The sequence below is a fragment of the Chiloscyllium plagiosum genome, chromosome 9 (assembly GCF_004010195.1).
Source record: "Chiloscyllium plagiosum isolate BGI_BamShark_2017 chromosome 9, ASM401019v2, whole genome shotgun sequence".
Lineage (NCBI taxonomy): Eukaryota > Metazoa > Chordata > Chondrichthyes > Orectolobiformes > Hemiscylliidae > Chiloscyllium > Chiloscyllium plagiosum.
In genome coordinates, this window is record NC_057718.1 from 47,241,245 (window position 1) to 47,260,993 (window position 19,749).

Here is a 19,749-nt window from a genome sequence, read left to right on the forward strand (position 1 = left end):
ATCCTCTACCATAACCAACCTATTATTCTTACAGATAGCTGAGATCTCCTTACAAGTTTGTTTCTCAATTTCCCTCTGACTATTAGGGGGTCTATAATACAATCCCAATCAGGTGATCATCCCTTTCTTATTTCTCAGTTCCACCCAGATAACATCCCTGGATGTATTTCCGGAAATATCCTCCCTCAGCACAGCTGTAATGGTATCCCTTATCAAAAATGCCACTCCCCCTCCTCTCTTGCCTCCCTTTCTATCCTTCCTGTAGCATTTGTATCCTGGAACATGAAGCTGCCAGTCCTGCCCATCCCTGAGCCATGTTTCTGTAATTACTATGATATCCCAGTCCCATGTTCCTAACCATGCCCTGAGTTCATCTGCCTTCCCTGTTAGGCCCCTTGCATTGAAATAAATGTAGTTTATTTTATTAGTCCTACCTTGTCCCTGCCTGCCCTGACTGTTTGACTCACTTCTGTTCTCAGCTGTACCCGTCTCAGATCAATCTCTTTCCTCACTATCTCCCTGGCTCCCACCCCCACACCTTACTAGTTTAAATCCTTCCAAGCAGTTCGAGCAAATTTCCCTACCAGTACATTAGTCCCCTTCCAATTTAGGTGCAATCCGTCCTTCTTGTACAGGTCACTTCTACCCCAAAAGAGATTCCAATGATCCAAAAATGTGAATCCTTCTCCCATACACCAGCTCTTCAGCCATGCATTCATCTGCTCTATCCTCCTATTCCTACCTTCACTAGCTCATAGCACTGGGAGTAATCCAGATATTACTACCCTTGAGGACCTCCTTTTTAAATTCCTGCCTAACTCTCTGTAAGGGTCTGGATTAGAGTGGTGCTGGAAAAGCACAGCAGTTCAGAGGCAGCATCCGAGGAGCAGTAAAATTGACGTTTTGGGCAAATGCCCTTCATCAGGAATACAGGCAGAGAGCCTGAAGGTTGGAGAGATAAATTTATCTCAGCAGATTTAGCAGGATGTTGTGTGGAATGAAGCAGGTTAACTATGAGGAGAGGCTGAATAAGCTTGGGTTGTTTTCTTTGGAACAGAGAAGGCTGAGTGGGGAAGTGACTTAAGGTGTATAGTATTATAAGGGGCATGGACAGGGTGATTAGAAAGCAGTTAAAGGGTCAGTTGCATGGATGTCCTCACCGCAGAAGTCAAAATGCAACCTCAGGACAGGGAGAAGATGCTATGGCCAGTGTAAATTTATCTGAATTTCCACTGTTGATGAGGTCCCACATGGGTGACTGATAAACTGTGAATGTGACCGTCGCTGTGAATGTTTACAAATTTGAGTATCTCCAGACTGGATCTTGCAACATTCATAATATCTCTCAATTTGTTTTCCACTGTTACCTAGGGGTGGTCACTGAGGCTCTGTATTGCAACAGATCTTAACACCTTTCACTTTTTTGCCAGATAGAAGAAGGTAGAACAAGCACATAGCTACATGAGGATTACAGGCTTCCCTATGGTACAAAACATCATTGACTCCATGCATACTGCTTCGTGGGTGCCATATGTCAACTGTAACATGCATTGAATGGATTTCACTCCCTCAACTTCCAGCTGGTTTGCAAGCAAATGCAACATGCAGTCTCATGCAGGTCAGTGGCCGGTGTCCTGGCCACAATCCACTTGGCCATGTACATTTAAGCTGCAAGGACAAATTAGAGGGCAGCTACTATGCTAACTAGAAGCATAGAATCAAAGCATAATTAAGCGCTGTAATTTCACCCCGATCTCTATACTGGATCTCTGCAGCAGAACCACCCTTTCCCCATAGACTAGCATTTTTTTTTCTACACCTACAAATTCAGTGCAAGTTTTAAAAGTTAGAATCCACCTACATTACACAATCAGGCAATGCATTCCTGATCCTTGCCACTCACTGCACAGAATGATATTTTCTTATGCCACCGTTTTTACTTCTTAATCAGTAACTTAATCAGTTTTTTTAAATTGATGTCCTCTGGTTCTCAACCCTTCTGCCAATAAGAACAGATCTCCCTAGCCATAAGACATAGGAACTGAATTAGGGCATTCAACCCACTGGACCGGCTCTGCTCTGCTTTTCAATCATAGCTGATATGTTTCTCAACCATGTTTTTCTGCCTTCTCCCTATAATCTTTGTTCCCCTTACTAATCCCAACACTGACCCCTGCAAGACTCCACTAGTCTCCACTGGCAGCCATCCTGAAAAAAAACCTTTAACCCTATGCTCTGACTTCTGCCAGTCAGCCAATCCTCTATCCATGGCAGTACCTCGCCCCTAATACCATAGGCTTTTATTTTGTTTAGCAGCCTCCTATATAGAACCTTGTTAAAGGCCTTCTGGAAATCCAATAGGTCATATTCTCTAGCTCTCCTTTGTCTAACTTGATTGTTACCTCTTCAAAGAATTCTAACAGATTTGTCAGACAAAACTTTACCTTGACAAAGCCATGCTGATGCAGCTCTTTTTTTTTGACCATCTACTTCCAAGTATTCCACAATCTTATTCTTAATAATAGACTGTAAATTCTTACTGAGGACTAAAGTCAGGCAACCAGTCTATAATTTCCTGTCTTCTGCCTCCTTCACTTTTTAAACATGGATGTTACATTAGCTATTTTCTAGTCCTACTCCAATGATTCCTGAAAGGTCACCACCAATGCCTCTACAACCTCCTCAACTATATCTTTTAAGACCTCTGAAGGAGTAGTCCATCTAGTCCTAGTGATTCACCCACCTTCAGACCTTTCAGCAGTAATGGCAACTGCATTCTCTTCCACCCCCTGATTCTCTTGAAGTCCTGGTATGTTGCTGGTATCTTCCACTGGTACCTAGTTCCTCTGGCATTTCTTTGTTCCCAATTAACTATTTGCATTTTCCATTATGTTTTCCATTTTACATGACATTTTCCAGTGTCCATTTTTGCCTCTCTCTTTCCATTTAGATAAAAACTAAAAACTTGTGCAACCTTTTATATTACTAGCTAGCTTACTCCCATATTTCATATTTTATCCCTCCCTTTATTGCTTTTTAAAATTATCTTCTGCTGGTTGTTAAAGGCTTCCCAATAATCATCTTCACATTGTATCTTCCTTCTTGGGATGAATTTCTGCTGAGCTCCCAAATTACCCCCCGAAACCCCTGCCATTGCTCCTCCACCATTTTCCCTACTAGGCTCCCCTTCCAATCAACTCTGGCTCCTCCCTCATGTCTTTGCTATTGCCTTTACTCAATTGTAATACCATTCCATCTGATTCTTAGCTCCTCCCTCTCAAACTGCAGGGTGAATTCTATCATATTGCGGTCACTGCCCCCAAGGGGTTCCTTCACTTTCGGCTCCCTAATTAAGTCTGCCTCATTAAACGTTACCACATCCAGAATTGCCAGTTCCCTAGTGGACTCTACCACACTGCTCCAAAAAACATGTTGTAGACATTCCACAACTTCCTTCCTTGAGATCTGCTACCAACCTGATTTTCCCAGTTAACAACACATTGTCTGACCTGGCATCTTTATGTTAGCCACTCTGTCCCAACTCCTTATTTTCCAAAACCTCTATCAAATATCCTGTTAATCTTTCCTTCACAAAGGAGAACAGCCCCACCTTCTCCATTCTAGCCATGTGTCTAAAGTCCCTCATCCCTGGGACCATTTTCATAATTCATTTTTGCATTTTCTCAAAAGCCTTTATGTCTTTCTTAAATTGAGGTGTACAATTAAAATTTTAGAGCCAGACAGTTGAGGAGTCAAATTAGGAAATAATTCTTCATTCATTGGCAATTTGGAGCTCTCTCTGCTGCAGAAGGTAATCCTTGCCACATTAGTTTCTAATTTTCAAACTTGGACAATGTCATGACCACTGATCACAACCTCAGGTCGCCTATGGATATTTTAAACTTTCATTCCAATTTTTTTTTTAAAGTGGAACTGATAGAGCGAAGATAACTTTGCATATAAATCCGGTGGCTACCTGGAGAGAAATTCTGGAATGTTACATGTGTACAGATTCAGGAAAACTTAAAAAGATGAAAAAAAAGAGAACATTAGGATGACTGCTCACGCCCCTCTCAGTGAGGAGTCATTTCCTTCAGAGCAGGTTTATGCTTTACCTTTCCAGGGATATACAGAAAATAGGGTGTAAAAAATGTGGGTTAACTAATTTGTGTTAGTAGCTTGGCATCCTAGTGTGGATTTGTGTGCTATGAAAATCACAACTTTGAGACAGCCATTAAACACCCCTGCACCTCAGGTATAAAAGGAGAGTAGACACTCTCTGACTGAGTGTTGCTAGCCAGCCACTGTCACGGGCACCAGAGAATTTCAATTGACATGCAAACCAAGAAGCTTGAATTTATAGTCACAGTTATACAGCATGGAACCAGACCCTACGCTCCAACTCATTTGAGCAGAGCAGATATCCTAAACTGACCTAGTCCTGCTTGATAGCATTTGGCTCATATCCCTCTAAACCCTTCCTATTCATGTACCCATCCAGATGCCTTTTAAATGTTGTAATTGTACCAGCTTCCAGCACCTCCATTTGGCAGCTTGTTCCATACATGCACTATCCTATGCATGATAAAGTTGCCACTTAGGTCCCTTTTAAATCTTTTCCCTCTCACCTTAAACCCTTACCCTCCGGTTTTTGTCTCCCCTACTCTGGGGGAAAAAGACCTTGGCTATTCACCTTATCTATGCCTCTCATGATTTGATAAATATCTATAGGGTCACGCATCTGCCTCCAGTGCTCCAAGGCAAAACGCCCCAGCCTATTTAGCTTCTCCCTATCTTCCTATTTGCCATCTCAAGCTCTCCAGTCCCAGCAACATCCTTGTAAATCTTTGCTGAACCCTTTCAAGTTGAACAAAATCTTTCCTACAGTTTGGAGACCAGAACTCTACACAGTATCCCAAAAGTGGTCTAACCAATGTCCTTTACAGCGTCAACATGATGTCCCAACTCCAATACCCATTGCACTGACCAATAAAGGCAAGCATGCAAACGTCACCTTCACCACCCAATTTGACTATTTAACTACCAATGCCAATGCTTCTGTTAACAAACTGTTGTAATGCCTCAATGTTCTTCTATCTAGTCATCATGAGTGACTTTGAGGGTAACTCATATAGTTTTAAGCTTTTATCTTTTTCTTTGGGATTATTTATTACTCATAATATGTATATTGCATCACTATTTCTTCTTGCGTTTAGTAACTAATAAACTCTGTTCTCAAGCAAAAACAGAAATTGCTGGAGGAACTCAGCAACAAGCATCTGTGGAATGAAAACAATTAGTACTTTCAGTCCAGTGACCCTTCTTCAGAACAATCTCTTCTGTTTGGTGAAGAAAACCTGGTTAAATTGGATCATGTGAAATCCTAAATTCCTTTGGTCTGGGAGAAAGACATCCACAAGGGAAAGGAACCTTTTAAAATTAAACTTGTTGCGGCCAACTTAGCAGACAGTTGGTAAAAGGAGACCAAGTTCGCCCCTCCTCAGTTGGGAGCTTAACAATCCGGGGTTTCACCTCTGAAGCCATAACAAATTGGGGAACCTTGCCCTGGGACTGGTTGTAACAATGGATGGACTTTTAGTAGCCAAGATACTAAAAGATGTGTGGCAAAGCCAGATATATGGAGTTAAATTGCAGATGATCTGTTTTTCTTTCTCAAAGGGTTAAAAGACCTACTCCTATCCCTAAGTACCCAAACACCATCTGGTAGCCACCATTGCTGATCCTAAGTTTAATTATATTTATATTTAAATCACCATTTGTAGTGGTAAGGTTTGGAATAGTCGTCTAGGCCTCTGGATTACTAGTTTAGCAACATACTTACTATGCTACTATACCCAATTGTAATGCACTTGCCAATGTACCAAGCGTTGTTGTGTGCCTTCCTGTTAGCATCTTTCTGTAGGGTGTTTCACCTACCTTCTTGTCTGAATTCTCTGAAACAGAATATATGTTGTCTGCCAGTCTGGTATCTAAGTTACCTTTTATGACTTGCCTTGGCTTTATCCCAATCTAAGCCACCCAATTACTGGAGGAAGAATGCCTCATCTTCCACCTTGGGATTCTTCAACCACACAGCATCAATATCGACTTCAGTAGTTTTGGTCTTCCCAGCTACTTTCCACAGCCCCACCCTCCACCCCCTATTTATTTCTCAACCCCCTTCCCCTTCCACATTACTGATGAAGGGCTTATGCCCGAACCGTTGACTCTTCTGTTCTTTGACTGCTGCCTGACCTGCTATACTTTTACAGTGCCACACTTTCTGACTTTAACCCAATCATACCCTATTACCTCATTATATGTGGATATCTGAGCTATCCTTTTCAATATTTGCAATATTTAAGCTAGTGGCTGAGAGTGAGAGCAAGTGAGGATGCTCTACCTTCATTAATACAAAAGCTAAATACCACAGATGCTGGAAACCTCAAATGCAGACAATTCGGGTAAAACTCAGCAGGCCAGGCAGCATCTAAGAGAAACAGAGTTCTAATAAAGGATCATTGACCTGAAATCTGAAGAATTTTCTCTGTACTGATGTTGCTTGATCTTTCTCTTCCATCACTTCCTGACCAGGTTACCATTCTTGTGTATCCGAAATTAAAAATGCACAAGCTTGGGTGGTAAACCATCACATTACCTGTCCTACAGGTGAGGGAGAAGTCAATGAGTGAATGTCTTATTGGATGATGTGTTGACATGGTTGCTAACTTGGTCATCCATGTAAGCTATGTTGGAGGTCAGTGGCTTGTACTGTACGGGTGAGGCAAAAGTTTAAAAGTTACTTTTGAATTATCATCATTGAAAAATGAGTCTTGGAGTGTTGTGAATTGACCAGCTTGTGAAGCTAATGGTACAATTGTAGGATTTGATATTTGAAGATGAAGTCATTAACCATGGGCATTTGTGTGATTGACCTTGCAACATTACATCCACCTTAGGGCTAGACTCCTGACATTGATCATGGCAATCTGCTCCCATTGTCCTGTTAACGAGTCTATCTACCTGGCCTCTTGACCTCTTAGCGCCAGAGGATTTTTCTGCTTCTCTGTCACCAGGGAGTTCAGGACAGCCTCACAACACCTTGGATGATATTTTCTGCGTTATTGAATCATAATTCACTGTATTTCCTGCTTGAATTTTCTGTAAACTGCCAATTCAGAATACACCTGGCCTTTAAGAGTTACCTGCTGAATTGATCAAGCAAGGTACTGGTATTGTACAAATGTGGACTCTACCTGAGAGACACAGCCAATCAGCAATACATTTAACACTTTCTGTGATGTTATCAGGTTAATTATGCATTGTGATAACTGGGCTAGTTTCTCAGCCTTAGTGAGTGTGTAGTGGTGCTGTGGCTGACACCTGGCCACCAGTGCTGTATTCTGTGTCCTTCTGAGGCAGAAAGTCACCCCTGATATGGCAATAGTGCCATGGGCTCCTGCTTCCCAACAACCTATTCTAGTCGAGGGTCACTAGTGGGTAAGATCCTTGATTAGTAACCAACTGGGCCGTATATTTTCAGTGCTATGGAGAGGCATGTGAATTATATATTTTTGATATGTTAGTGAGTGAGCTAGGTATAAAATTTGGGTTTAAATCCAGTTTAGACAATGTGGTAAAAATATTTCACTGACATAATGGTGCAAAATGAAATGAATGAATAAATTCAACTTGTATTTTACAAAAAATAAGTCAGCACAGCAACACAAAGCTTACTTACCAATAAACGAAAACTTAGATTGTAAAACATGCTGCATGAAATAATTAGTCCAATGCTAAATGCTTTTCTAGTTTTGAGATCCTGGTTATGTTATTGATTAGATTTTGACATTTGGGGCAAGTTTGAGTGCTTGTCTTACACACTTGCAGCAGGAAGTCACACCCATTGTCAGTACTGCTTGTGGTTTTTGCAATTTACCAGTGAGTGAGGTTCCCCATCATCCGAGACTAGGTACACTAACTTGAATATTCATTACTACTTGCTTCTCTCAATTAGAAAGTGAAGCTTTTCAAGGAAATTATGTTAATCCTGCAGTAGAAAACCAAATTAACAATTTACAGCCCCTAATTGCAATGAGTTGCTGTACAGCAATATAAAAGATTGCAGATGATTCAACAATACTGCTGATCCTGGAAGCCCAAAATGAAAACAAAATGCTGGAAATATTCTGGCAAGTCTAACAGCATCTATAGAGAGAGAGAAACAGAGCTAATAGGCAGAATTTAATGCAAATTTGAAATGAAGGTGGCATTTACTTGGTCAGATGGGTGGCAGGTGGGGACCCTGCTACTCTAACTCCTACCAAGGGTAGGCTCATGGATATCCTTGTTATGCCATTGCCAATTGAGGCCCTTAACCAGGCAATAGCAACGTGCATCATAACTGGAACCTTCTACAAAACACCCCACTCCTGTATTTTTGACATTGTAATCGTCACTTCCCACACCTCTGCTGTCTGACAAAAACCCACAAGCCAGTTGAAACCATTCATATCCATTCCGTATAATAGTTACCACTCCATAATGATTTGTTCAATCCACTTTCCAACTCCGCATCCCATACAGAGCAACAATCACAAGCAACAGCTTTTGGATCAAGGAATGGAAAACATGAAAAGCCACCAAGTTCCTGTTCTTACACTCAAACAAAAACCTTTCACCTTTGTAAATATATCCTCATTACACTTCTAAAATACCTGCTCTAATGTCTTCTTTGCTGTCAAAACTGGTTGTGAGACATACCAAGGAATAGCATTGCTCATCTCTCTCGAGTAATCGACTCCTTGACTATAAATAGCCTCTGATGCCAGGGAACCATGACATTGATGACTATAGTCAAGGCGTTGCACTTTAATGTGGACAACACCGAGGCAAAATATAGCACAGAGAGATTATGGTAAGGTATGGCCAGCAGGCATCATTCTGCACTTACACCCACCTTGTGAGGGAAACTATAGAATCACTGATGATTCCATACATTTTTGGAAGGAATGATGCATTTTATTCTATGTATCAGCCTTTTGAGGGAGCACGCTGCCATTCAAGGCTGGGAGATATTCAATAGGCAGCTCACCTCTCCATTTTCTCTCATAGCTCAGTGGTCGCTGAGGAAAAGGTATAAAAACACTGCCTCTTGTAGATTATTACTATCCTAGACAATGCTCGGTGATTTCATGGCAATGTTTCAGTCTATTGCAAACTTGAGATTGGATTACCAATGATGGAATGATCAAAAGGAGAGTCATACGATACATCCTATAAAGATTGTGTTCCTGCACGCAAAGCAACTTGGCAGAAGCATGCAAGTCACGGGTATCCCTGAAGTCCTAACTAAACTGTTGAAGGGCTGAAGTGGTGATTATATTAGTCCAAGAGTAGTATAATGACGATTTGAGGCTGGTGGTTTGCCACCACGGAATTGTGTGGTTGAAGGATAGCGAGGAAGCTGGTGACCATGCGGGAATGTTGTGGTGAAGACGCATTTGAATGATGGCCAGGACAAACAGTTGGCGGGTTGCACCTGCCAAGTACCCGCTCTGACTCGCATGTCATATGAAACATAAGGAAGAAGAGCAGAAGAAGAGCAGAAATAGACCAGTGGACCCCTGAAACTTGCTCTGCTATTTAATAAGAGCATGGCTGATATGTTTGTTTTTCAAATTCAATATCCCCGTCTGCCCTGATAACCTTTTGATTCTGTTGCCTAACAAGGATTTATCTACATCTGCCTTAAAAAATTGTTAAAGTACTCCTCTTCCACACCCTCTACGGCAGTTCCAAAGTTGCAGAACTTTCTGAGAGAAAAACAAATTCTCCTCCTCTCTGTCCGAAAAGGAAACTCTCAATTTTAAAACAGTGCCCCTGATTGTGAATTCACCCACAAAAGGAAACATCCACAACAGCCAAGCCTGTCTACTCTGTCCTTACAAAACAACCTACTCATTCCAGAAATCAATCCCTTAAACCTCCTTTGAACTGTTTCCAACTTCTTTACTTGCTACATTAAATAAGGGGTCAAATCAGCACATAGTATTCAAGCTATCGTTTCACCAATGTAATGGAAACATAACACCCTTCATTTTATATTTAGTTTTTCTTGTCATGAAGAAAGGCATCCCACCTGCATACTAACATTTTGTGACTCGTGCACTAGTGTACCAAGTTACCTCTGTACCTAAGAATTAATCAGGAATTTGTGTCATCTAGTTTCTGAGGGAAGGGGTGAAGAATTGAAAAGTGGCAATTAAATGAAGTGCAAAACTGAAGTACTGTCAATACTAGAAGTCTGAAAGAGAAACACAGAGAATGTTGGAGAAACTCAGAAGGTGGGGCAGTTTCTGTGGTTTTCTCTCTCAACATATGCTGCCATGTCTGCTGAGTTTGTCCCGCATTCCCTATATTTGTTAGCTCAATTCACCTTATTTATAACAATAGGATGCAAATGCTTGCAAATAAGGTAGTTGCTGCTCCATAGTGAGATTCTGAAGTTATCATTTAAAGCTTTAGGGGAAAATTGAAAAAATGATTCTCAACATCATGTTCATTCTCACTGTATTTTCCTACCTTTCCCATCATTTCCCACACCACACAAAGGAGGATACAATTCCACCTCAGTCTCTAATAATAGAACCTAGCATTTTCTCTCCTACTAACTAGCTTTTAATTAATCTCCTGTTTTGTCTCCTCCTCCTTAAATAGTGGGATTAGCTTTGCTACCTTTCTTTTGTACCATTGCAGAATCATAGGAAATTCTGTAAAATCAATTTAATACAGGTGTTACCTCTGCACTTACATCTTTGAAAACTTGAGGAGGAAAGCCATTATATCTTGGAGATTTGATGACTTTTTGTGCCTTTAATTTTTCCAGTATCTTTTTTTTCTCATGAATACCAATTTCTGACTCATGCTAGCTTCTTAGATTCAGACTGTTTCCAGAAAGTTTCTTGTGGCTAGTACTGCAAAGAAAGATACCAAGTATTTGTAAAATGGCTTTGTCATTTACTAGTTCGTTCTAAACTCTGCTGTTTTTACTGAAAGGACCTGTTTATTTTCACTACTCTCTTCCTTTTCATGTATCTGTGGAAAGATTTGCAATGTGTTTCTTGTCGGTTTTCACACATTCTTTTTCCCTTTATCAATTTTGTAGTGAGATCAAAACAATTGTGAATGTAACAAGGGGGTGGGGAACAGAATAATGAACAAGCAATTTAAAAAATTGTAGAAGGAGAGTAGTGTGGATCTTGCAGCTGCTCCTGAGTTGGAGGTTTTCCTTGGGATTTTCCCCTCTGGTTTTTCTAGAGCAGGAGAAAATTTTTCATTTAAAATTTTTCTTGTAACTTTTATAGTCCAAAAGAAAAAAAAAGTGAGGGCGGAGAAATTGGATTACACAGAATTTGTTGGAGAGACCTGTCCATGTGTTTGTCTAGGTGTTGACAGCACTAGAGAGAGAATGCTTTTACTGTTGCACAGAACTATTTTTCATTTGCTGGGAATTTCAGCTAAGTGTTTTTTTTTCTCTTTTGCACGTTTTAAATTTAAAATCTGTGGTAAGGGAAGAGTAGTTTTTTATTGAGGAGAAGTTCTTTTTAGAACTTCTTTTAGGCCTTATCCTATACGATATAGTTTTTAAGTTCTCCCTACATTAGTGTTTGTAGACTAATTGCTGTTGACACACTGATTTGAGAAAAGTGGGGTCTTTTCAGTCAAATCTAAGTGAGCAAATTTTAACGGGGAATTATGGCAGTCCATGGCATGTTGTGTTCCTCCTGTCAGAACTGGAAGATTAGAGAACAGTTGACCGTCCCTGGATGCTGTGTCTGCAGGAGGTGTTTTTGGATCCATCTCATTTCAAACTGCTTGGATTGGCTGGAGAGGCAATTAGAGTCACTGAGGAGCATGCAGGAGACACAAAGTGTGATGGTTAATCGTTTTAGAGAGGTGGTTACATTGCAGATTCCGTGAGATAGATGGCTGACTGTCAGGAGAGGTAAGAAGGTAGTTCAGGAGTCTCCTGTGGTTATTTCTTTCTCAAACAGATATACTGTTTTGGGTTCTATTCGGGGGATAGCCTCTCAGAAGAAAATAGGTGGCAGCCAGATCTTGGGCACCAAGAATGAATTATATATTAAGCAGGGTTTGTCAGTGTTCAAGAGGAATTGTTATAGGGCACAGATAGAAGAATTGATTGGCGTAGACTGTTCACAGCGAAAAGGATGACTGTCAAGTGGGAGGCTTTTAAAAGTGAAATAATGAGATTTCAGAGGCGTTATGTTCCTGTTAAATTGAAGGGTAAGGCTACTAGGAGTAAGGGACAATGTATGAGTAAAGATATTGAGGCTCTATTCAAGAATAAGAAGGATCATATATTAGGTATAGGCAGCTGGGATCAAGTGAATCTCTTGAAGAGTCTGGAATCTGGAGGGTGGTTAATGATGTGCCTTTATTTAAGAGGCTGTAAGGAGAAGCCTAGGAACTGTAGACCTGTGAGTCTGACATCAGTGGTGGTAAAGTTGTAGCACGGGATTCCTAGAGGGGATTTACGTGCATTTGGAGAGGCAAGCACTGATTAGGGATAGTCAAAATGGATTTGTCCGTGGGAAATCATGTCTCACAAACTTGATTGAGTTTTTTGAGCATGTAACCAAAAAGATTGAGGGCAGAGATATAAATATTGTTTACTTGGACTTTAATAAAGCCTTTGACAAGGTTCCACATAATAGATTAATTAGTGAAGTTAGATCACTTTGGATTTAGGAAGAGCTTGCCGATTGAATACAAAATTGACTTTATGGTAGGAGACAGAGGGTGAGGGTTGTTTTTCGGGATTGAGATCTGTGACCAGCGATGTTCCGCACGGATTGGTGCTGGGACCACTCTTGTAATTTATATAAATGATTTGGATGAGAATATAGGAGGCATGGTTAGTAAGTTTGCAGTTAACGTCAAAATTAGTGATATAGTGGAGAGTGAAGAAGGTTATCTAAGATTACAGAGAGATCTTTTTTTCGGAAGGTCGGTGTGGACTTGGGCCAAAGGGCCTGTTTCCACACTGTAGGTAATCTTAAAAAAGAAATTGGGCAAATGGGCTGAGGAGTGGCAGATGGAGTTTAAGTTGGATAAATGTGAGATATTGTATTTTGGTACAACAAACAAGGGCAGAACTTGTATAAATAATGGTAGGTCCTGGGTAGTGTTGTAGAACAGAGACAACTAGGGGTTCAGGTACCTGGTTCTTTGAAAGTTGCATCATAGGGTGGTTAAGAAGGCTTTTAACACACTTGCCTTCATTGCTCAGATCATTTTAGAATTGGAGTTGGGACGTCATATTGAGGTTATACAGGACATTGGTGAGGCCACTTTTGGGGTACCATTCTGTTCTGGTTGCCCTATTATAGGAAGATATTATTAAACTGCAGAGGGTTCAGTGAAGATTTACCAGGATGTTGCCAAAACTAGAGGATTTGCATCATAACGATGGGATGTATAGGCTGGGGCTTATTTCACAGGAGTGTAGGAGATTGGCATTATAGAGGTTTATAAACTCATGAAAGGCATAGATAAAATGAATAGCAGAGGTCTTTTCACTAGAGTGGGTGAGTTCAAAACAAAGGGGCATATTTTCAAGGTGAGAGGAGAAAAACTTAAAAGGGACCCGAGGGGCAACCTTTTCACATAGAGGGCGGTTTGTATGTGGAATGTCAGAGGAAGTGGTAGATGCTGGCACAGCTACAGTATTTAAATGACGTTTGGCTCGGTACATGAATTGGAAAGGTTTAGAAGGATATGGGCCAAATGCAGGCTGGTGGGACTGCTTTAGTCTGGAAAACATGGCCAGCATGGACGAGTTGGACCACAGGGTCTGTTTCCATGTTGCGTGAATCTGTGACTCTATAATAATGTCTGTTTTGAGGTTCTCTGTTCTCTGAACTACTTTTTGGTGTTGAGAAGGAATCATAGCTGAATAAAGAGTTAAAGCATCTAGTGGAAGTTTTGGAGGAGTTGGAAAAAAAAATGTAAAACAGTATTTTATAGAGGTAAATGTGGCCTCCTTGGCTATCTTTTAACTGAAATGGTGATCAGGGTCATCTCCGTTCACCCAGGCGATGGCCACAATATCTCTAACTCAATTTTCTGCTCTGTGGGTTTCCAAAAACTGGTGTAACAGCTTTGGCAGGGAGCTTTCACATATTCAGCTGCTCAAAACCATCTCTCAGAAAGCATGGTTCAATAAAACCGCTTTAATTCTGGCTCTGCCCTGATAGATTAGCTTTTCATGAAACCTCAGTTCCATTCAATATCAGCTTGAACAAAGGGTCTCTTCCAGACTGGCTGGAACCAAATTCCAGTTACCGACCTCATTAATAATTTTGGCTATCTGTTTAAATTCTTTGCTCTTCCTGGAGTCGCTGTATCTGTTACAATGTTTTAATTCAAGGCTTAGCCTACAGTAAGCAAACGGACTTGGCCTCACAAACAAACAAAGCTTGTATGGTGTGTTTTTTCCCTTTTACCAAAAGCTGTCTCAAAGTCCACAAGTCATTTCCAGCTCAATTCAAAATTGATAAAATAAAAATAATGAAAAATCAGCAAGGATTCTAACAATGGTCCATCACCTCTGTTCCCTCACTGAGTGGGGGAATGCATTGATTTAACTGGTCGTCTCCGTTTTCTGATATCAATGTAAAATGACCACCAACTGGACTTTTAGTAATGGAAATTGGCTACCTATTTTCTAGGAGCAGGTAACCTCTTCACTTTCAGTCCTATTGTCAAAAACACATCCCAAGGATTTTGCTGCCTATTTCACTGACCCTGCCTCCACTGCTGTCTGGGGAGTAGAATTCTACAAGACTTAACCCCTTGAGGAATAAAACATCTCCACATCTCCATCTTCAATGAGAGATCCCTTATTTTTAAACTATGACCCTGATTGTAGTTTTTCCCAGAAGGGCAAATGTTAGTATTACATTAGGCAAGTCGTCTCCTCAGCAACATATGCAGCATTGAAGGGAATGGAAAGAAAGTTCACTGGGCTGATTCTAGGTATGGGGAAGAGCTTGAGTTATAATGGGTTTGTACTTGTTGAAATATAAAAGAATGAGAGATGACCTGCTTGAAATGTGCAACATTTTAAGCAACGTGGGACAGGCTAAATGTAGGAGTCTCCCCTTGTGGGAGAGTCTAGGACTCAAGAGCATAGTCCCAGAATAAGGGGTCACTGATTTAAAACAGATGTAGAGGAATTTCTTCTTTCAGAGGGTTGTGAATCTGTGGAATTGTTCAGAGTGATGTAGAGTCTGGGACATTAAGTATGTTCAGATAGATAGATTTTTAATCAGTAAGGGAAACTAGGGTAATGGGGAAAAGGCAAGAAGGTGGAGTTGAGGATTATCAAATCCACCATGATCTCATTGAACGTTAGAGCAGACTTGATGGGCTGAATGGCCTGCTTTTGCCTTTAGGTTTTATGGCTATAAAAATGTAAGTTTTTTTCTTTTTTCCTCTGTGTATTAGGTTTGATTAAATAACAGTAGTTTTATGTCTTTGTTGGACAGTACAGTTAACAGGTGTCTGTAGTATTAACCTGATACAAGACATGAAAAATGGATGAGTATCTGAAATAGGATTCCATTTCTGCACATCCTGCTAGCGTGGGCATTTGGTCTCACTTGCCACTAAAATGAGCATCTAGAAAGTTTAGTGAAGCTTTCAAACCATATCTCATTATCAACTAATCTCCAAGGAAGTACTGACTGAAAGTTTGTGGGCTCCATTCCTGGTGGTTATGCCAGGATTGCGCCATCAATTTTCTCCAGTGTTGTTTGTTCTGGAGTTTGTAGTCAATGAAAGGGCACCCTTATTAACATGGACTTGTGGGTACCCCAAATGCTATGTCCACCTGCTTATCTGGTGTAGCTAGAATCTGCCAGATATTTAGAAGTGGAGATTTGGGGTGGTCTAGGTAGCAATTCCAAAATTGCATTTGTTGCTCCCTGTTAAAGGGACTAATACTATACTACCTTCTGGGATGCAGTTTTTTCCCTGCTCAGATTGACATCCTCTACCCCACTGCCCTCATTTGTCTTTCTAAAGGGAGGTGTTCGTCACGTGACCGAACATCTTGGCTTCTCAACTGGCTCCATTATGGGTCAGAGAAGATAGAGTCCACAGCACAGAGAGTTCTGGCTTTACCTCCTTCAATATTCAGGTCTTGACATTCCTGAGCCTTTCCAAGGAGTGTTCACCAGAGTTACATTTGGGGTCAATTGGAAAGGCTCAGGAAATTTTGAGTTTGAGCAAATCAGCAGCCTTTTTTTTCATAAGTGTGGATTCAAAAAATATAACTCAGAAATTGGGGAAGGTTCTGTCCTGTGAAACTACTTATTTTACTATTTTTATCTGTTCCCCTTTTAGTTTAGCTACCCCATCCCCCACTGCCTGCCCTTCATTGTTGTCTCTCTCTACATTTCGTTTTTTTTCTCCGTTTGCATCAGTGAAACTTAATGATTAGCTGCTGCTAATTAGCTAATGGTTATGATCTTATAATTTCTGTCTCCTCAGATTTCTGTCAAATATTGCACACCTTTAGCACTACACTTGCAAACCAATTGCATGAAAGGTATATATGTTTGATCGTAGCTAACCATTTCATTTGGGATTCCATCAAAGTTGCTGGAAGAGAGAGAGTTCTCAGACAGTCTTGTCGAAATTAAGTTTAATGATAAATATACTTGAGTTTACCCTTTCTTTTGAGTTCTCCCTATTTAAGATGTGTTTCTCTTTTAACAGGAATATGAAAGATTGGAACAGGAAAATACTGCTTTAAAAAGGGAAATAAGGAAACTTAGTGAAGAAGTGAAACATTTATCAGAAGTGTTGAAAGATCATGAACGCATTTGCCCGCTGATACAGTGTGCCATGAACTTTGTCACAATGCCTCGGCCTCACTCTGATGGACTCGCCAGCTGTTTACCACGTCGTAGTCAAAGCGAAGTCTCTTAAATGGCACTGAAATTGCAAGATTTTATTTTATCACGGAAGATTCTGATACATTGTCAAATGTTGAATGTGTTTGATTGTTTTTTTTTGATGCAGAGTTGTGAGGACATTATTTATGAGATGTTGGACCATATTATGAACTACATGATGCTGCTGTGATCCTGTGCACTGTAATGTCAAGTCTAAAGACACAGACAAACTTATAAGGATATAAACAACATGGAGTATGGTGAGACTTGTGGAAGAATCTGACAAGAAGTTGGAAAGGACGAAAATTATATTGCAAGCAACTCATTCTTTTATCCAGCTCCAGAGAGGTGTGGCAAGTTTTTCACTAGATGCCACTGCATTGCTAATTAATGGAGTTGTTAAATGCCTTATTATGTCACAATTCACCTCATCAATATTCAGATTCCTATCTTAACTAAATACTTGATGCCTCGTTTTTTTCAATGTATTTTGCTAAGGACATCAGAGAGGGTATATGACAACTTCAGCTTGCTATTTGGCAGCAACATCTCAGGGCACATTCTATGCTCACCATATTCACAGACATTGACATCCAATATGTGCCAGTCTCTAGGACTCCTAATGGCACATCTCCAATCCACTTACAAGACTCTTCAGCACATCATTACTGCACCTCAGGCTGCACTGGCATCTGTCACTTCAATGCTGCTGCAAGGACATTGTACATTCAGGGAAATGCACCCAGCTCATGGACTGGGCCAGGCTGTAGCTCCAGCCTGTTTGCTTCCTGTTACAGTGATCACTCAATCTGAGCCTCTCTGAATGCTCTTAATATCCCTGTCTTGCACTGCTTTGCCTTCCCTTTTTGCACCGTGTTCCCTCCGCCAGCGATACCAGGCTTATAGTGTTGCTGTATTGCTTTGCCATTTAGTACAGACACAATGTCAGGAAAATTGTCATGGAAGTCAGCAATCCTCAGTTAAGATAAGAGTGGTAGCTTTATCTCAGGGATCCCAGAACAATAAGTCAAGGGCAGCCTTTGATATCAGTCCACTGGCTTGGACAGGGTCGGTCAACCATTGGGGGCCATCAGGGTGTAATAAGTGAGGAGCCAAATGTCAGGCGGGTCACCCACCTTGACTATCTCTATCCTACTGATGACTTTTGTCTTCCTGGATTGAGAGCGAGAGAGATGATTGTGGAGATCCATTAATGGAAATGAAAGCAGGTGGCAAGCTTCGGGGAGGGAGCAGAGAGCTATTGCTTTCAGAGATTGGAGTGGTTGAAAGTAAGCGGATGAGAGAAGATGTTGCAGGTACTTGAGAGTAGCAGAGCCTTGATAGGCATGGGTACAGGGATAGAGTGAATATGTGGTACAAAAGAGAAGCTGGTATCACTGATACTCACTGTGTGGAGAAGCACCTTCCTACAAAGCTGGGCCATTCACCAGATGGCTGAGACTGCACTGACCCAGGCTGCAACCCAGAGCAGTCTGGAATGGTGTGCTATTGTGGCTTCCTCTGCTGGTCCCAATGGAAGAGGGCTGTGCACTACCCCTTCCAGTAGGACATACAAGTCCCAGCCCAGAATGTGGGTGCCCATTTTCCCTTGCTTGTCATGTCCAAAGCACATGTCAGAGACCATGCAGGGCATGCTACTGTGATCCTGTGCTATCCTTGCATAAAAAAGACAGAATCTGAGAGTGGTTTACTTGGTGATTTGAATGGATTATACACTCATTGACTTGCAGCTAGAAACCATTATTTCATGAAATGTAGCCCTGATGTTATAACTGACCTTTATACTATGACTTTACACACTGGTTCCTCTGAAACATTTTGGGTATTATCATTTGAGCACCTAATAGTCATTGAATGTTTCTGTCTGTTAAATACCGTGAATAGTGTTATGAAGTTGAAGGCAGGTACTGTACCTTTTAAGAGAGTGTGAATGCTGTGTTGCACTAAGAGTTTACAAGCACCTGTCATATGACTAACTAGCAATCTCAAAGTGTACTAAAAAATTGAAAATATGTAACATTTAGCTGTGAAATAGATACCTGAGTTGGTTGCTGTTTTGACAACAATTTGAATCTAGCCAATTGGTTTAAATTATGTCCCAGATACTAAAGCCAATTGTCATAGAGTCATAGAGATGTACCGCATGGAAACAGACCCTTCGGTCCAACCCGTCCATGCCAACCAGATATCCCAACCCAGTCTAGTCTCACCTGCCAGCACCCAGCCCATATCACTCCAAACCCTTCCTATTCATATACCCATCCAAATGCCTTTTAAATGTTGCAATTGTACTAGCCTCCACCACATCCTCTGGCAGCTCATTCCATTCACATACCACCCTCTAGTTCTGGACTCCCCAACCCCAGGGAAAAGACTTTGCCTATTTATTCTATCCATGCCCCTCATAATTTAAGGTCACCCCTCAGCCTCCGACGCTCCATGGAAAACAGCCCCAGCCTGTTCAGCCTCTCCCTGTAGCTCAGATCCTCCAACCCTAGCAACATCCTTGTAAATCTTTTCTGAACCCTTTCAAGTTTCACAACATCTTTGTTTTGCCAACCAATGAGATGATCCGATGTTGAGGGGATAAAAAAGATAGGCATTTTGAAAGTCAGACAGAGTAACTGCCATCAAGACAGACCCAAACACAGTCTATCAAAGATACCTTTTCATATATAAAAAAAAATTGACAATAAAAGAAGGGGAGATCTTCAGCTGGAAGAAGAGACACCAATAACAA

General features: G+C 41.0%; 1 protein-coding gene across 2 annotated transcripts in view; it reads left to right on the plus strand.

The window, feature by feature from the left end:
* The window catches only part of batf3 (basic leucine zipper transcription factor, ATF-like 3), a 33,655-nt gene that overhangs the window by 6,934 nt on the left and 6,972 nt on the right, over nt 1-19,749 (plus strand). The window contains exon 3 of one of the 2 annotated variants that reach the window (XR_006312521.1): nt 16,810-17,336. Coding sequence is in view for 1 of the 2 variants with exons in the window: in XM_043695864.1 (XP_043551799.1) it covers nt 16,810-17,022 (213 nt within the window). In the remaining variant the exon portion in view is untranslated. Of the gene's footprint in view, nt 1-16,809; nt 18,908-19,749 lie in introns of those variants that run through there. The other variant, XM_043695864.1, reaches the window with a different exon arrangement.